At 38.2% G+C, this 14,923-nt stretch overlaps 2 protein-coding genes across 2 annotated transcripts in view; both read left to right on the forward strand.

The window, feature by feature from the left end:
• The window catches only part of si:dkey-4c15.14, a 231,553-nt gene that overhangs the window by 7,400 nt on the left and 209,230 nt on the right, over positions 1–14,923 (forward strand). The window lies entirely within an intron of this gene.
• Positions 3,980–13,532, forward strand: LOC101884504 (uncharacterized). The gene is made up of 6 exons (XM_087304809.1): positions 3,980–4,091; positions 4,404–5,707; positions 7,273–7,282; positions 8,366–8,441; positions 9,118–9,227; positions 10,675–13,532. The coding sequence occupies exons 1-6, from the start codon at positions 4,037–4,039 to the stop codon at positions 11,514–11,516; spliced, it is 2,397 nt and encodes a 798-aa protein (XP_087160935.1). The 5' UTR covers positions 3,980–4,036; the 3' UTR covers positions 11,517–13,532.

Consider the following 14,923-nt stretch of genomic DNA (forward strand, 5'->3'; position numbering starts at 1 on the left):
ATAGGCAGTTCCTTAAATCATGTTTACATTTTGTTGTTAAGATAGTGAAACAACGTACATATCCAGGATGATGTGAATGAGGTTATAAAGTACACTGTTCCCTTTAAAGATTTACCTGATGTGTCCTCGGGAGTCTGTTTTCCATATCGAACTTGCGAATTCTGAACTAACAAGGAGAGGATGCAGGACTGAACTGAGTGTAGGCTACTTAAAGAGCCCATATTATACATGAAATAGGGTCATATCCTGGTTGTAAGGGTCTCCAACAACAGTCTAATATGCATGCAAGGTCAAAAAACACTTTCATGGTCTTATAATCTGCATTTATTTTTATCTAATTATCCCAGCGACTCCTGTATGAATCGTCCAGTGATTCATTTGTTCCCAAACCCCTCCTTAGCGTGAAGCTAATCTGCGCTGATTGGGCCGATGACAGTCTGTCGCGATTGGTCGACTGCCTTCAGTCAGAGAGGGAAATGGCCAATAGCTAATCAGCAAATTTAAAAAGTAATCACAGTTCATACACGCTCGATAGTGTAGGCGTGGATTTTAGCTGCCACACTATGGCGAGTGGATAGTGCCACGGATAACCGAACGAAGGAGACAGTCGTGTACTCGCCATACCACACACACACAAAAACACACACACACCTCCGGATGACAACGCTCCCGCTTCAGCCCGCACCCGCCAGGTTTTAGCCTGAGAACCCGCTCCGTTTTCTGCCCGCCGCGCCCGGTCCCGCTAGAGCGGAGAACACAACCAAAAATCACCCAGTATACAGTCCAGACAGCCAAGCTGTCTGTATAAAAACACACACACAGCACAAAGTACACAAAGCTCGTTCGTTCGTTCGCTCTCTCTCTCGCTCTCTCTCTCTCTCTCTCCCCGCGCCAGATTTCTGCGGCGCGGGAATACATTTCCGAATAAATCGCGGGAGCAGAACTCTAGCACGGAGCTCCATAAACAAACAGCACGCGTCGCGTTTTTAACGTGACTTTGCACGCGATAAGATAATATATCCAGTTAACCTGATACAGTACACGCGGTTACAAGTAACAAATCACAACTAAATACATTTGCAAGCTAGAGTCAACGAGGCAACAACTTTAACCGCACGTACTTACACTTGAGAAATGGAAGAAACCCATCCTGACGTCCATCAGTTACTCTTTACTGATCCTTCCTTTAACAAACGCTGATGAAGTATTCTTTGTAGCATGTAGCTTCCAGAAGTTTCCAACTGCTTGGTTATAATGCTGATGTTTCATCTTTGGGTAGAGACTCAATATATCCATCTGCAGTGTGACTTCAATCGACCGGCATGTTTGTGTGCGTGTGTTTGTGGGTGTGCGTGTGTTTGTGGGTGTGTGTGTGTGTGTGTCTGGGTTACTGCGTCAGAGGGCGGGGCCTCAGGTTTGAAATCTCCCGGGTTTGCGCGTGCACGTGAAAAACTTTGTTTCGTTCGTACGTCATGGCGAAACACCTAATGAGTCGGTATCAAGGCGACTCGTTTGAAGCACTATGATTCGACTCTTTTATAGATGAATCAACAGTTTTAAACACTGTATTCTTACAGATTTAAGCCTTAGCTGGATACTTCACTTCACTTAGAGCTGTGTTACACACTACATGGAGGGGAATTTTCAAAAACCCATAATATGGGCTCTTTAATATTGAGAGAAATACGGGGAGAACATGTCAACTCCACCCAGAAATGACAGATGATCTGTTACGGGTTTTAACCACTGATGTTCTTGCTGTGAGGCAACAGTGCTAACCACTGGGCCACCGTGCTGCCCTATAAAGAAAAGGTGGAGGAGTCGGGGTGGAGAAAGTGAAGATAACTAAGTAAGAAACTGGTTATTTATATTGAGTTAGGAATCGTCTGATTGGTGAATGATGTGTTAGTTATTGCAGGACCAGCTGTGATCAATCATAACATGCTCCTCAATTAGTTTATTAATAAACTTCACTATGTAGAAAATTACATGGTGACAGTATGGTTGAAGGAAAATAGTGTGGTAAAACCACTAAAATTGTGCTCAAGTTAACATGAAAGTACACATTTTTAAAACTACTTGGTAAACTACAATTCCTGAGTAAAACTAATAAGGTTACTTTAATAAGGCACATTACTCCAGTGCTTCAGCAACTCCATTGGCTCTGTTCACTCACATATTGATTTAAGGACTCTGATTTTAATCTGCAAAGCAGTTCATTGATTCACTCCAGATTACATGTGTAATAATCTGCACTGAAGTGTAAAAACCATGAGAGGTAGGGGTTTTTCTTATGGTGTGTTTAAGTTATGAAAAGCATTACCCACAATTATGAGCAATGCAGTATCTTTGGATTGCTTTTGGAAAAGCCAAATTACAATTTGCTAAATTACACTGGGGAAAAGACTAATGTTTGGAGACATGTCCTGTGGTCTGATGGAGCTAAGATTGAACTGTTGAGCCATAATGAGCAGTGTTACATTTAGAGGACAAAGGGGAAAGCTTACAAGCCTAGGAACACCACCCCAACTGTGAAGTATGGGGGCGGCAGCGTCATGTTGTGGGGCTGTTTTGCTGCAGGAGGGACTGGTCCACTTCACAGCACAGAGGGCATCATGAAGAAAGAACATTATGGAGAAATACTGAAGCAACATCTCAAGACATCAGCCAGGACATTCAAACTTGGCCACAAATCAGTCTTCCAAACAGAGCATGGCCCTAATCATACTGCCAAATTAGTTTGCTTTTAAGGACAACAGAGTGAATGTTTTGCAGTGGCCATCACAGAGCCCTGATCTCAATCCTATAGAACATTTGTGGACAGAGTTGAAAAAGCTTGTGCAAGCAAGACAGCCAACAAATCTGACTCAGTGACACCAATTCTGTCAGGAGGAATGGGCCAAAATTCCTGCAAACTATTGTGAGAAGCTTGTGGAAGGAGACCCAAAACATTTGACCAAAGTTATACAGTTTAAAAACAAGCTAAACAATAAACAAGGAAATGTGTGTAAACTTTTGACTTGAATTTCTCTCATTATTGTGGCATTTAGCAAATGTAATTGTTTTAGGTAAACCTAACAGACCTACAATAGTAAACGTTAAGTATGATTCAACATCAGACATTTAAAAAAAAGGTTATCATCCTTGTTTTAGAGTGCATGTAAACTTCTGGTTTCAACTGTATATATATATATATATATATATATATATATATATATATATATATATATATATCACCATTGCATTGAGTCTTCCACAGTTTATGCGTAATATGTAAAGACTTGCCAAAACTTGGTCTCCTTTTTGCCATGACAGCCAGAGAAGCTGAAATGGCAATAAAATCTAAATGCTCTCCCTCTCTGTCTAAAGTTTTGCCATTCTTATAAATCAAAACAAAAGTCCGCCGTTGTTCCCGCCCCGCCGTGATGACGTCAGCGCTGACGCGTTCATTCAGCGCCGAGTCTTCAGAGCTGAGGTGAGTCGTTGACGCTTTTTCTCGTGTTTACACAACAATAAAACACACTTTACAGTTTATTAAAGCGACAATCTGCGACTAGTTTCTGCATTGAGTTCACCTCTATCAGTGTGTCTGCTGACCAAAACAATACAGCAGGCAGAGAGGAGCTCTGCGAGGACAATATGAGTGAATGTGTTTGTTTACTGTGTGAGGGAATAATGGGAATCTTCTGCGGCAGATATATGAACTTTAATAGCAGTGCTGTGCTAATGCTAGCAATCTAATTTATTGGTCGATATGTAAAAGAAATATTTATTTAAATACTCATCAGTATTATCAAAATTAACACAATCCTCTTTATTTCATGTCAGTAGTTCTTGTTTTTCTCTCACTCATAAGTTAATTATATTGGCTTCAGTTTACCGAGCAAATTACTTAATCATATAAAGAGTCTCCTATATAACATCATACTATTTATTTCCTCAGTCAGTGTATATGAATCAGATTTCTCTGTTCTCCTGAAGCTCTCCTGCCATCAGTGAAAGACAAAGACAGAGTTTATTGAAGGACAGTGAGAAGATGAGTGATCCAGAACCCTTCAGAATTAAACAGGAAGAGACTGAAGAACTAATAGGTTTGTGTTTATTCATTACTCTTCAATAATGAGGCTGAAGAACAGTGTGGTTAATAATATTTAAGCACTTCATCAGTTTTAGCACTTTTTTCATATTAATTTTATCTTAAGACTTGTTATGATCAGAATAGAGACCTGCCTAAATTAACTTTACATCTCAAACATTATGATTTTAACCAAGTAACATTAAACATCAAAATTATAATGACACGCTTTATTGACATTTTATTCATGATTGTTTGCCTGTATGGTTAGAAACTATTCAAGAGTGTAAAACACTAGCAGATTAACATGTGACTTATTCATTTTCAGATGTGATGGTGAAGGAGGAGAGCGAAGAACTGAGTGAAGATGAGGAGAAACATCATGTCAAAACTGAAATCAAAGCTCACATAATTACTGAAGATGCAATGGAAAGAACAGCCATGAAATGTTTCACCTGCACTCAGTGTGGAAAGAGTTACAGCCACGAATACAATCTCAAGCGTCACATGAAGATCCACACTGGAGAGAAACCTTACAAGTGTTCCTACTGCAACCAGAGTTTCAATTGTTCAGGAAGCCTGAATAATCATGAGAGGATCCACACTGGAGAGAAAACGCACAGATGTGATCAATGCGGCAAAACATTTTTGAGTTCTTCAGATCTGATGAGACATCTTGAAGTTCATACAAAGGAGAAGCCTTACTCATGTGCAGAGTGTGGAAAGAGTTTTACAACACAAGCACATTTTAAAGCACATCAGAAGATCCACACTGGCGTGAAAGAGTTTGTCTGCTTTGAGTGTGAGAAGAGTTTCTTTAGAGCTGAACAACTGAAGCTGCACCAGAGGATTCACACTGGAGAGAAACCGTACAAGTGTTCACACTGCGACAAGACATTCAGATGGTTACAAACAATGAAAACACATGAGAGGACTCACACTGGAGAGAAACCCTTCACATGTACTCAGTGTGGGAAGAGTTTCAGGCAATCATCATCCTTTTATAAACACATAAAGATCCACACTGGAGAGAAAACACACATATGCGATCAGTGCGGGAAAATATTTTTAAGGCCTTCAAATCTGGAGAAACATCTTAGACTTCATACAAATGGGAAGCTTTATTCATGCGCTGAGTGTGGAAAGAGTTTCACAACATCGTCACGTTTTAAAGACCATCAGAAGATCCACGCTGGTGTGAGAGAGTTTGTGTGCTTTACATGTAAGAAGAATTTTTTTACATCTGGAGACTTGAAGAAGCACCAGAAGATCCACACTGGAGAGAAACCGCATGCGTGTTCACACTGCAACAAGAGATTTACTAATTCAGGACAGCTGAAAGTACATGTGAGGATTCACACTGGAGAGAAACCGTACACGTGTACTCAGTGTGGGAAGAGTTTCACACAATTATCACACCTTACAGATCACACAAGGACACACACTGGAGAGAAACCGTTCGTTTGTTCTCAGTGTGGGAGGAATTTCGCACAATTATCAAACCTTATAGATCACATGAGGATCCACACTGGAGAGAAAACACACAAATGTGATCAGTGCGGGAAAACATTTTTGAGGCCTGCAGATCTGAAGAAACATCTTAGAGTTCACACAAAGGAGAAGCCTTATTCATGAGTGTGCAAAGAGGTTTACTCAACAATTCCATTTTAAAGTATATCAGAAGACCCACACTGGAGAGAAACCGTACACACACTCGGTGTTGGAAGAGTTTTGCTTGATCGTCCACCCTAATGAACAAAGATAGTGGTGGAAGGGGGGATTCTTCAAGGTGAAGATAACTAAAGTAAGAAACTCTGGTTATTTCTAGTGAGTTAGGAATCATCTGATTGGTGGATCATGCGTTAGTTAATGCAGGACCAGCTGTGATCAATCATAACATGCTCCTTAATTAGTTTTTCAAATAAACTTCGCCAAGTAAAAAATGGCGTAGCGAAGGTTCCGGTGACGTCATCTATCTGAAAGAGAGATAAACTTCCCTTGATACACGCGTGAATGCGTCAGACTGAAACGCAAGGTCGTCCGTCAGGTTTTCGCAGTTCAATATGTTGCAAAGTTCAAGCTTGGTGAACTCTGACCTCCAAAATCGCATCATTTGACTGTGTGAGACCAATCGAGGGTCAAAACATGACCTCTCTGGACAGAAATGTAAAGTATGGAGCAATCGCTCACTTTTTTAAATGTCTAATCATCTTGTTTAATCCCGCCGCTTTTCGCAATGGCGTACGACAGAATTACACAAGCTCATATCTAGTGTGACCGCAGCTTTAATCAAAAGATAGCAGAGGCGATAACGCCAATTGGAAAAGCATTAGACCGCGTTCAAAACATAGACCAGGTGATGAGCTAAATGATAAAAGTGATGAGACAACAAGACCTTAAACTGCTCGACCAAGAAGGGAGGTCACGACGGGGAAATATAAAGATCTACAATGTCCCGAGGGGGCATCGATGACACAGTTTATAGAGAAGTTTCTACCTGATGTGCTGAAGATTACGCCGACTACAGAACTTGATATTGAGAGAGCTCATCCAGTGCTCGCCCTAAAACCAACAGGTAAAAGAGGAGAAATAATCTAATTCCACCGCTACAAATTAAAGTGGAGATTCTACGCAAAGCCTGGGGAAAAAAAAAGGTGGCGATATACTTTGATCAAGATTACTCTCTAACGGTTCTGCAGAAATGCACGAAAGATACTGAGGCGAAACGAGTATTAAAACAGCAGCACATACGCTTCCAGGTCCCTTCACCAGCTAAACTTCAGGTGTTTTATGAGGATGGGACACGACTGTATCAGATGGCAGAGGAGCCGACTTCAGATATGAAGGACAGAGGACTGCCCGTTAATTAACAACAGGTGATTTAATTATGATGTGTAATCCATGACAGTAGCATGTTACCAGTATCTCATTTTGAACAAAATATTAGCGCATATAAAAATATGGTGACTACTTTTTGGTCTGTGTATTTGTACCGCCCCTTCTCTGCTGATTAAATATGCTGCATCCACAGAGCTCACAAACTGCGCTTCTCATTTTGTTGTTGAGTTTATTTTTTCATTTGCTTCAAGCTATTATTTCTTACATTTTTCTTTTGTTTACTTTTGTAGTTCAGGGAAAGATAATTTTGTACAAAGTCAATCACAAGCATTCTGAATTTAGGTGTATTTGTTGTGGAGGTTGCTGATGGTTTCACTTTCTCTTTCATAAGATGTATGCAATTGCCAAAAAATGCTGTTTTTATCATAATTTGAGTTAATAATATAATTTTTTTTAGCCGAATACTTACTAGATAAATGGAGATATTTAAAAACTGCCCTGTTGTTTATTGTTTTTAGAAAATACTTTAATACTTTCCGGATGCCATTTAAAATGAAAATTACAAAATTAAAAGATCATGTATGTATGTGATGTATGTGTGTGTGTTAGGGTCATCACGATTCTGGAATTTGTTACCAATCTATACTGTTTATATATATATATATATATATATATATATATATATATATATATATATATATATATATATATATATATATACACGATCACATAAATTATATTTGTGTGTATACAGTTAAATAAAGTATTTTAAAGATTTTTTTCTTCTTTTTTAAATATTTCCCAAATGATGTTTAACAAAGCAAGGAAATTTTCACAGTATGTCTGATAATATTTTTTCTTTTGGAGAAAATCTTATTTGTTTTATTTTGACTAGAATAAAAGCAGTTTTATTTTTTTAAACACCATTTTAAGGTCAAAATTTTTAGTCCCTTTAAGCAGATTTTTTTTCTAACAGTCTACAAAACAAACCATTGTTATACAATAACTTGCCTAATTACCCTAACCTGCCTAGTTCACCTAATTAACCTAGTTAAGCCTTTAAATGTCTTTTACAGCATTATTTACTGTCATCATTACAAAGATAAAATAAATCAGCTATTAGGGATGAGAAATTAAAACTATTATATAGATATTTGTTTAAAAAAGTCTGCTCTCCGTTAAACAGAAATTAGGGGAAAAAATAAAAGGGGCTAATAATTCTGACTTCAACTGTGTGTATATATATATATATATATATATATATATATATATATATATATATATATATATATACTTACTTTCTTTGTTATATCAGATTTTTGTAACACTTTAAATGTTTCTTTTTTCATATATTTATTACTTGAATCTAACATGACAATATTGCGTTGAGTCCTCCACAGTTTATGCGTGATTTGTAAAGATTTATGTCATTTTTAAAAATAAAAACAAAAGGCCGCCGTTGCTCCCGCTTCGCCGTGATGACGTCAACACTGACGCGTTCATTCAGCGTCGAGTCTTCAGAGCTGAGGTGAGTCGTTGACGCTTTTTCTCGTGTTTACACAACAATAAAACACACTTTACAGTTTATTAAAGCGACAATCTGCGACTAGTTTCTGCATTGAGTTCACCTCTATCTGTGTGTCTGCTGACCAAAACAACACAGCAGGCAGAGAGAAGCTCTGAGAGGACAATATGAGCTCAATGTTTGTTTACAGTGTGAGTTTTCCCTCATTTGTGATTATTTCGATAAATATGATCTGTGAAGGGAATTTTCTGCAGCAGATATGTGAACTATGATGCAGAAAACAAAAGTAATAGTTTGTGGAGCTCTGTTTTCTAAATGTTTTTGTTTCTGTACATTAATGTGCTGCTGCTAGTCATCTTATAACTTTATTAATTGATATTTAAACTTGATATTTATATAAATGCGATCTTATATTGTATTTAGTCTGAGGCTAATCAATATTATCAGTATTAACAAAATCCTCTTTATTTCATGTCAGTAGTTCTTGTTTTTCTCATTCATTATACTGCTGTCTTCAGATCTATAAATTGCCACATTAAGTTAATGTTATTGCTGTCAGCTCACTGAGCAAATTATTTAGTCACATATTGTGTCTCCTATAGAATATAACTAGATAACATACTATTTATTTCCTCCATCAGTGTAAATGAATCAGATTTCTCTGTTTGTTCTCCTGAAGCTCTGCCGCCATCAGTGAAAGACAAAGACAGAGTTTATTGAAGGACAGTGAGAAGATGAGTGATCCAGAACCCTGCAGAATTAAACAGGAAGAGACTGAAGAACTAATAGGTTTGTGTTTATTCATCACTCTTCAATTTGACTGTGGTGTGCAGTTTGTCGCAAAATGGCTGCCGTCGCATCATCCAGATGGATGCTGCACACTGGTGGTGGTGGATGTAAAGTTATTTACAGTGCCCAGAAAAGCGCTGTATGAATGTAAAGAATTATTATTATAAGAATTACTAATGATTTACTTGATTAAGAGTAAAAGTACACATATTTAAAAGTACACGTTACCCAATAATTTTACTGAAGTAAATGTAATTCGTTTAAACCCACCTCTGGTTACGTCCCACAGATCGCACTAATGTTTTTCTCTTCTTTTTCAATGTTTTATAACCTGTTTTAACACATTTTAGTCATTTTTATTGTTTGTTTTTATTTTTCGTATACTTGTCTCTTTTATTCTTGCTTATGTAAAGCACATTGAATTGCCACTGTGTATGAAATGTGCTATATAAATAAACTTGCCCTGCCTTACATGTAACTAGTTACTCCTCAACACTGCCTGTACTGTAGGGTAGTTTACAGTTTAACCCAAAGAATGAGCAGTCTGGTAGATGAAGAAGAGCCGGAGTCAGAGATTTAAATAAATAAATCAAGTTTACTGAAGATAGTTTGCAGTTTTATCCGCAGAAGCCAGCTTCAACACTCGCAATGAGTTCCTAGGCCGCTTTGCTTACAATCACCAATCAATAATAATTATACTCACACATAACGTCATTAACTGCGTCATACATACAGGTGTTCTAACCTGATTGGTTAAAACACAGATAGACTGGGAAATTATCTTGTGGGGTTCGTGCGTATATTCTGAACAATATCTTAAGCATAAACGTCAGACATCCCTTAGACTGATTAGAGCTGACTCCAGACCTGTGAAATGGATCAACAATCAAATAGAACACACACACTTTAAGTATAATCTGTTTCTTATCCAAGGCTGAGTGTACTCTCAGCCGTCTTTATCAAAACTGGTTTAAAACCAGTATAATCTACATTCAGGCAGTTATATTCTTACTACACAAAGTCTATCTTGAATAAAAGAAGAATCACTTTAATAGATTTAACCGTAAAAATAGCAAAATCACTTTAGATATTTTAGATAGTAATAACTACTAGAAATAACAATAGAAACAGTTGCTTCCAGTCCTCAGTTCCACTCAAGATCTCCATGACCTCTGTCCTAGTTGGGTGGCTTCTGAAAATAGGTATAAAGAGACAGGCAAATGCACTGAACATTCTTATATTAAGCAATGTGTTAACTTACTCATTAATTCAAATCAATTCACAGTTAAATACTGACAAACAGGATGATGGAAAGGATAAACGTTGGTCCATGATGAGACGGATTGGAAAGCAGAAATCCGAATCCTTCAGTATGGTTAGAAACTATTCAAGAGTGGCGCATGCTGTAAAACACTAGCAGATTAACATGTGACTTACTCATTTTCAGATGTGAAGGTGAAGGAGGAGAGTGAAGAACTGAGTGAAGATGAGGAGAAACATCATGTCAAAACTGAAATCGAAGCTCAGACAAAGACTGAAGAAGGTTTTTTAATGAGAAGAACAGCCGTGAAATGTTTCACCTGCACTCAGTGTGGAAAGAGTTTCAGCCATGAATACAATCTCAGGCGTCACATGATGATCCACACTGGAGAGAAACCTTACAAGTGTTCATATTGCGAGAAGAGCTTCAATTGTTCAGGAAACCTGAATAATCATGAGAGGATCCACACGGGGGAGAATACACACAAATGTGATCAGTGTGGAAAGAGTTTCACAACACCGTCACATTTTAAAGACCATCAGAAGATCCACACTGGTGTGAGAGAGTTTGAGTGTTTGACATGCAATAAGACTTTCTTTACATCTGGAGACTTGAAAAAGCACCAGAAGATCCACACTGGAGAGAAACCGTACGTGTGTTCGCACTGCAACAAGAGATTTACTCATTCAGCACAGCTGAAAGTACATGAGAGGACTCACACTGGAGAGAAACCGTACACGTGTACTCAGTGTGGGAGGAATTTCGCACAGTTATCAAACCTTATAAATCACATGAGGATCCACACTGGAGAGAGACCGTTCACATGTACTCAGTGTGGGAAGAATTTCACTCAGTTATCGCACCATACAGATCACATGAGGATCCACACTGGAGAGAGACCGCACAAATGTGATCAGTGCAGTAAGACATTTTTGAGGCCTTCAGATCTGAAGAAACATCTTAGAGTTCATACAAAGGAGAAGCCTTACTGTGTGCCCACATCGAAAGCGGCGACAACATCAAAGTAGCTGTAGGTCATTCAATTTTAATAGTAGCTGGCGGTAGGGCTGTGCAATTAATCGAAAATCCGTTTTCGATTTTGGCTTGTAACGATTATGAAAAACCATTAATCGGGATAAACGATTATTCCATCACGTACCGCCCCCTTTCCAGTTGTACACCTGTGAAAGCTCTTTGCCTCTGCAAAGCTCAGTTCCACGTGAAAATGACTGAAAGCATGTGCTGTACTGTAACTTTTGCAGCACGAGATGTGCATCATTCATGTTTTTAAAAGCGCAAAAGAGCAGGTGCTGTTGTGTGTGTGCACCGCGCTTAGCCTCGGACAGGTAGCATGTGTGTGTTTCCACGTGCGCCGCGCTTAGCCTCGGATAGCAGAGCACACACACATCTAACACGATCTTAATATGAGCGCTTTAATGGTCAAATACATGCACATTTGTGTCAAAGCGCGGTGTTTAGTGATTATTCATATTAACCCTTATTTGTGTAATAAACAAACAAGTTGAGAATCAAAAGACGCGTGAAAGAGAAACCATATCAGAGCCGCACGATTCTTAAAGTGACAGCGTGCGGTATTCCTGCTGCTGCCGACTGTTTTTAATATTGATCAATAATAAAATCAAAAATACAGTGAAGTTGCTTAAAGCGCAGTTTAAACAACAGATTTGATAACTCATTTCTAATTTATGATTTATTTTATCTTTGCTATGATGACAGCACATTACATTTTACTAGACATTTTTCAAGATACTAGTATTCAGCTTAAAGTGACATTCAAAGGCTTAATTAGGGTTGTAGGGATAGTTTACAGTTTAACCCAAAGAATGAGCAGTCTGGTAGATGAAGAAGAGCCGGAGTCAGAGATTTAAATAAATAAATCAAGTTTACTGAAGATAGTTTGCAGTTTAATTCGCAGAAGCCAGCTTCAACACTCTCAATGAGTTCCTAGGGCGCTCTGCTTACAGTTTCAACAATCGAACAATTATACTCTTTACACAAGTCCAGAAAGGGTGGGATCCAGGTAAACAGTTCTCATTGGTTACAACAGAAATAGACAATTCTAAATACATGCGTCAAAGAAACATAGTATCTACTTCCAGATATGGACGGCCTTAATGTGTGCGTCAAAGAAAGCATTGTATCTGTCTCCAGATATGGATGGCGACCTGATGCCCGGAGGTGAGGTCGCCTTAAGTTATTAGGAGCTGATCTCCGACCTGTAAAAAGCTAAACCAGGAACACAATAGACACAAACGACCATCTGTGTTAAAGACTCAAGGATGTTTCTTGTACGTTCAGCTGTGTTATCAGGCTGGTTCAAGACTGTTTCCATCAACAGTCTGCTGCAATATCTTGGCTACACACAGTCTGTCTCCACACAAAAAGGAATTACATTAAAAATGTATTATACTCATAAACAGATCAATCAAACAGCTATAATATTATAGGCAATATATCAGGACAATAAAACAGGTGTCTTCTTCTCCTCTGTATTGGACCTCCAGTCATAAGAACAGATGGAGAGAGAGAGAGAGAGAGAGAGAGAGAGAGAGAGAGGTCTCCATGACCTATGACCTGGTTTGTGTGTCTCCTGAAAACAAAGTTAAAATAGACAGGCAAAAAGAGAAACAAGGACACAGAACATTCTTGCAGTAAGCAGTTTTAACTTATTCATTAGTTAAAATCAATTCACAGTTAAATACTGAGAAACAGGATGATGAAAAGGATAAACGGTGGTCCATGATGAGACGGATTGGAAAGCAGAAATCCGAATCCTTCAGGGTAAATAGACAAGTCATTGTATAACAGTAGTTTCTTCTGCAGACAATAAAACATATATTTCTTAAAGGGGCTAATAATATCGAGCTATTAAAATAGGTTTCAAAATATTCAAACCTGCTTTTAATCTAGCTGAAATAAAACAAATAAGCCTTTCTCCAGAAGAAAAAAATATTATAGGAAATACTGTAAAGAAATTCCTCTGTTAAACATCATTTGGGAAATATTTATATATAAAAAATAAATTCACAGGAGGACGAATAATTTTAACTTCAACTGATAATCGTTTTGAATAATCGTGATTTCAATTATGACCAAAATAATCGCGATTATGATTTTTCCCATAATCGAGCAGCCCTAGCCGGCGGTGACCAGCAGCATGGTGCATCTTCGCCAGTGTGGGCGTCGAGGACAGTTGAAGTCAAGTCAACTTCATGGTTATGAGCTATGACGCTGTTCAGTGGCAAGCAATCGAAACGTAGAAGTCCAGCGCTTGAGAGGAGTCCAGAGAACAGCCCTGTGAACTTTGGTTCTGACCGCAGCTGTTCTCAGGGATTTGATTATTGCATTCGCTGGATTTCCAGTTATTTATGATGTTTTCTTACAGGAACAGACATTAATAAAAGATACTGGCGAGTTACTGATGTGCATTAGTGTTATTATTTTTCTTTAATAAAGCGGGAATCTCATGCGACAGCACAAAACTGCTTCAGAATATTTCAGATATCTGGACACATATTGGGTGAGTGGAGCAAAGCCACACCACATGCAGCTCGATCTTCCATTGTTAAATGAATCTTATCAGAAGTGCTCAATTTTTTCATGCTAGAAAGTAGTGATGGTGAAATGAAGCTTTCTGAACCAGCGAAGCGTTTCAATTGTATCGGAAAAAGGTTCGTTACTCGAAGCTTTCTAAATCAGAGCTCGATGAGGACCTCTTCTGGTGAAAGTGTGGGAAAGCACTGTGTTGCCATAATGTCAAATGTTCACAACTGACCAACTCATTCATGTAGTAATACAACAACAGCAATATAAACAAATTACTCAATTACTGTAGTTTTTACACAAGATGTATTACATTACACAACTGATGACTGTGGTAAAATCCAAGGTACTGTTAAACACACACTACGATATGCGTTGATTTTCTTTAAAGATAGTCATAAAAAATACGCTAATACACTTTAGTATTGTTCAAAACCTTTTTACTAAAAATACTATTGTAGTTTAGTTTAATTACTGGTGTGTGGGACTGGTGCAGTGCTTTGAAACAAATGTATGTAATAGACGCAGATTCTCTCGCTATACACTTTACTATGAGGGTGTTTAAACCTTTGAATCAAAATTCGAAGCAGTCACGTGGGTAAAGGCGAAAATGAAGCTTCGGACGTCACTGATCACGTGATGATGGCAAAACGAATCAAGCTCCGGTACACTGCTTCACTGCGAGATGTATCGTTTTTTTGATACATGCTTCGAAGCCTCGGCGCACAACGTCACATCACTACTAGAAAGCACGCTTTATGCGGGAATCTAACTGATTTGCTGATAATGCTGCACACATTTTCTAAATTATTTATAGCATTACCCACAATTATCAGCAATGCAGTTTCTATTGATTGCTTTAAGAAGCTTC

The sequence above is a fragment of the Danio rerio genome, chromosome 22 (genome assembly GCF_052040795.2).
Source record: "Danio rerio strain M-AB ecotype USA chromosome 22, GRCz13ab, whole genome shotgun sequence".
NCBI lineage: Eukaryota > Metazoa > Chordata > Actinopteri > Cypriniformes > Danionidae > Danio > Danio rerio.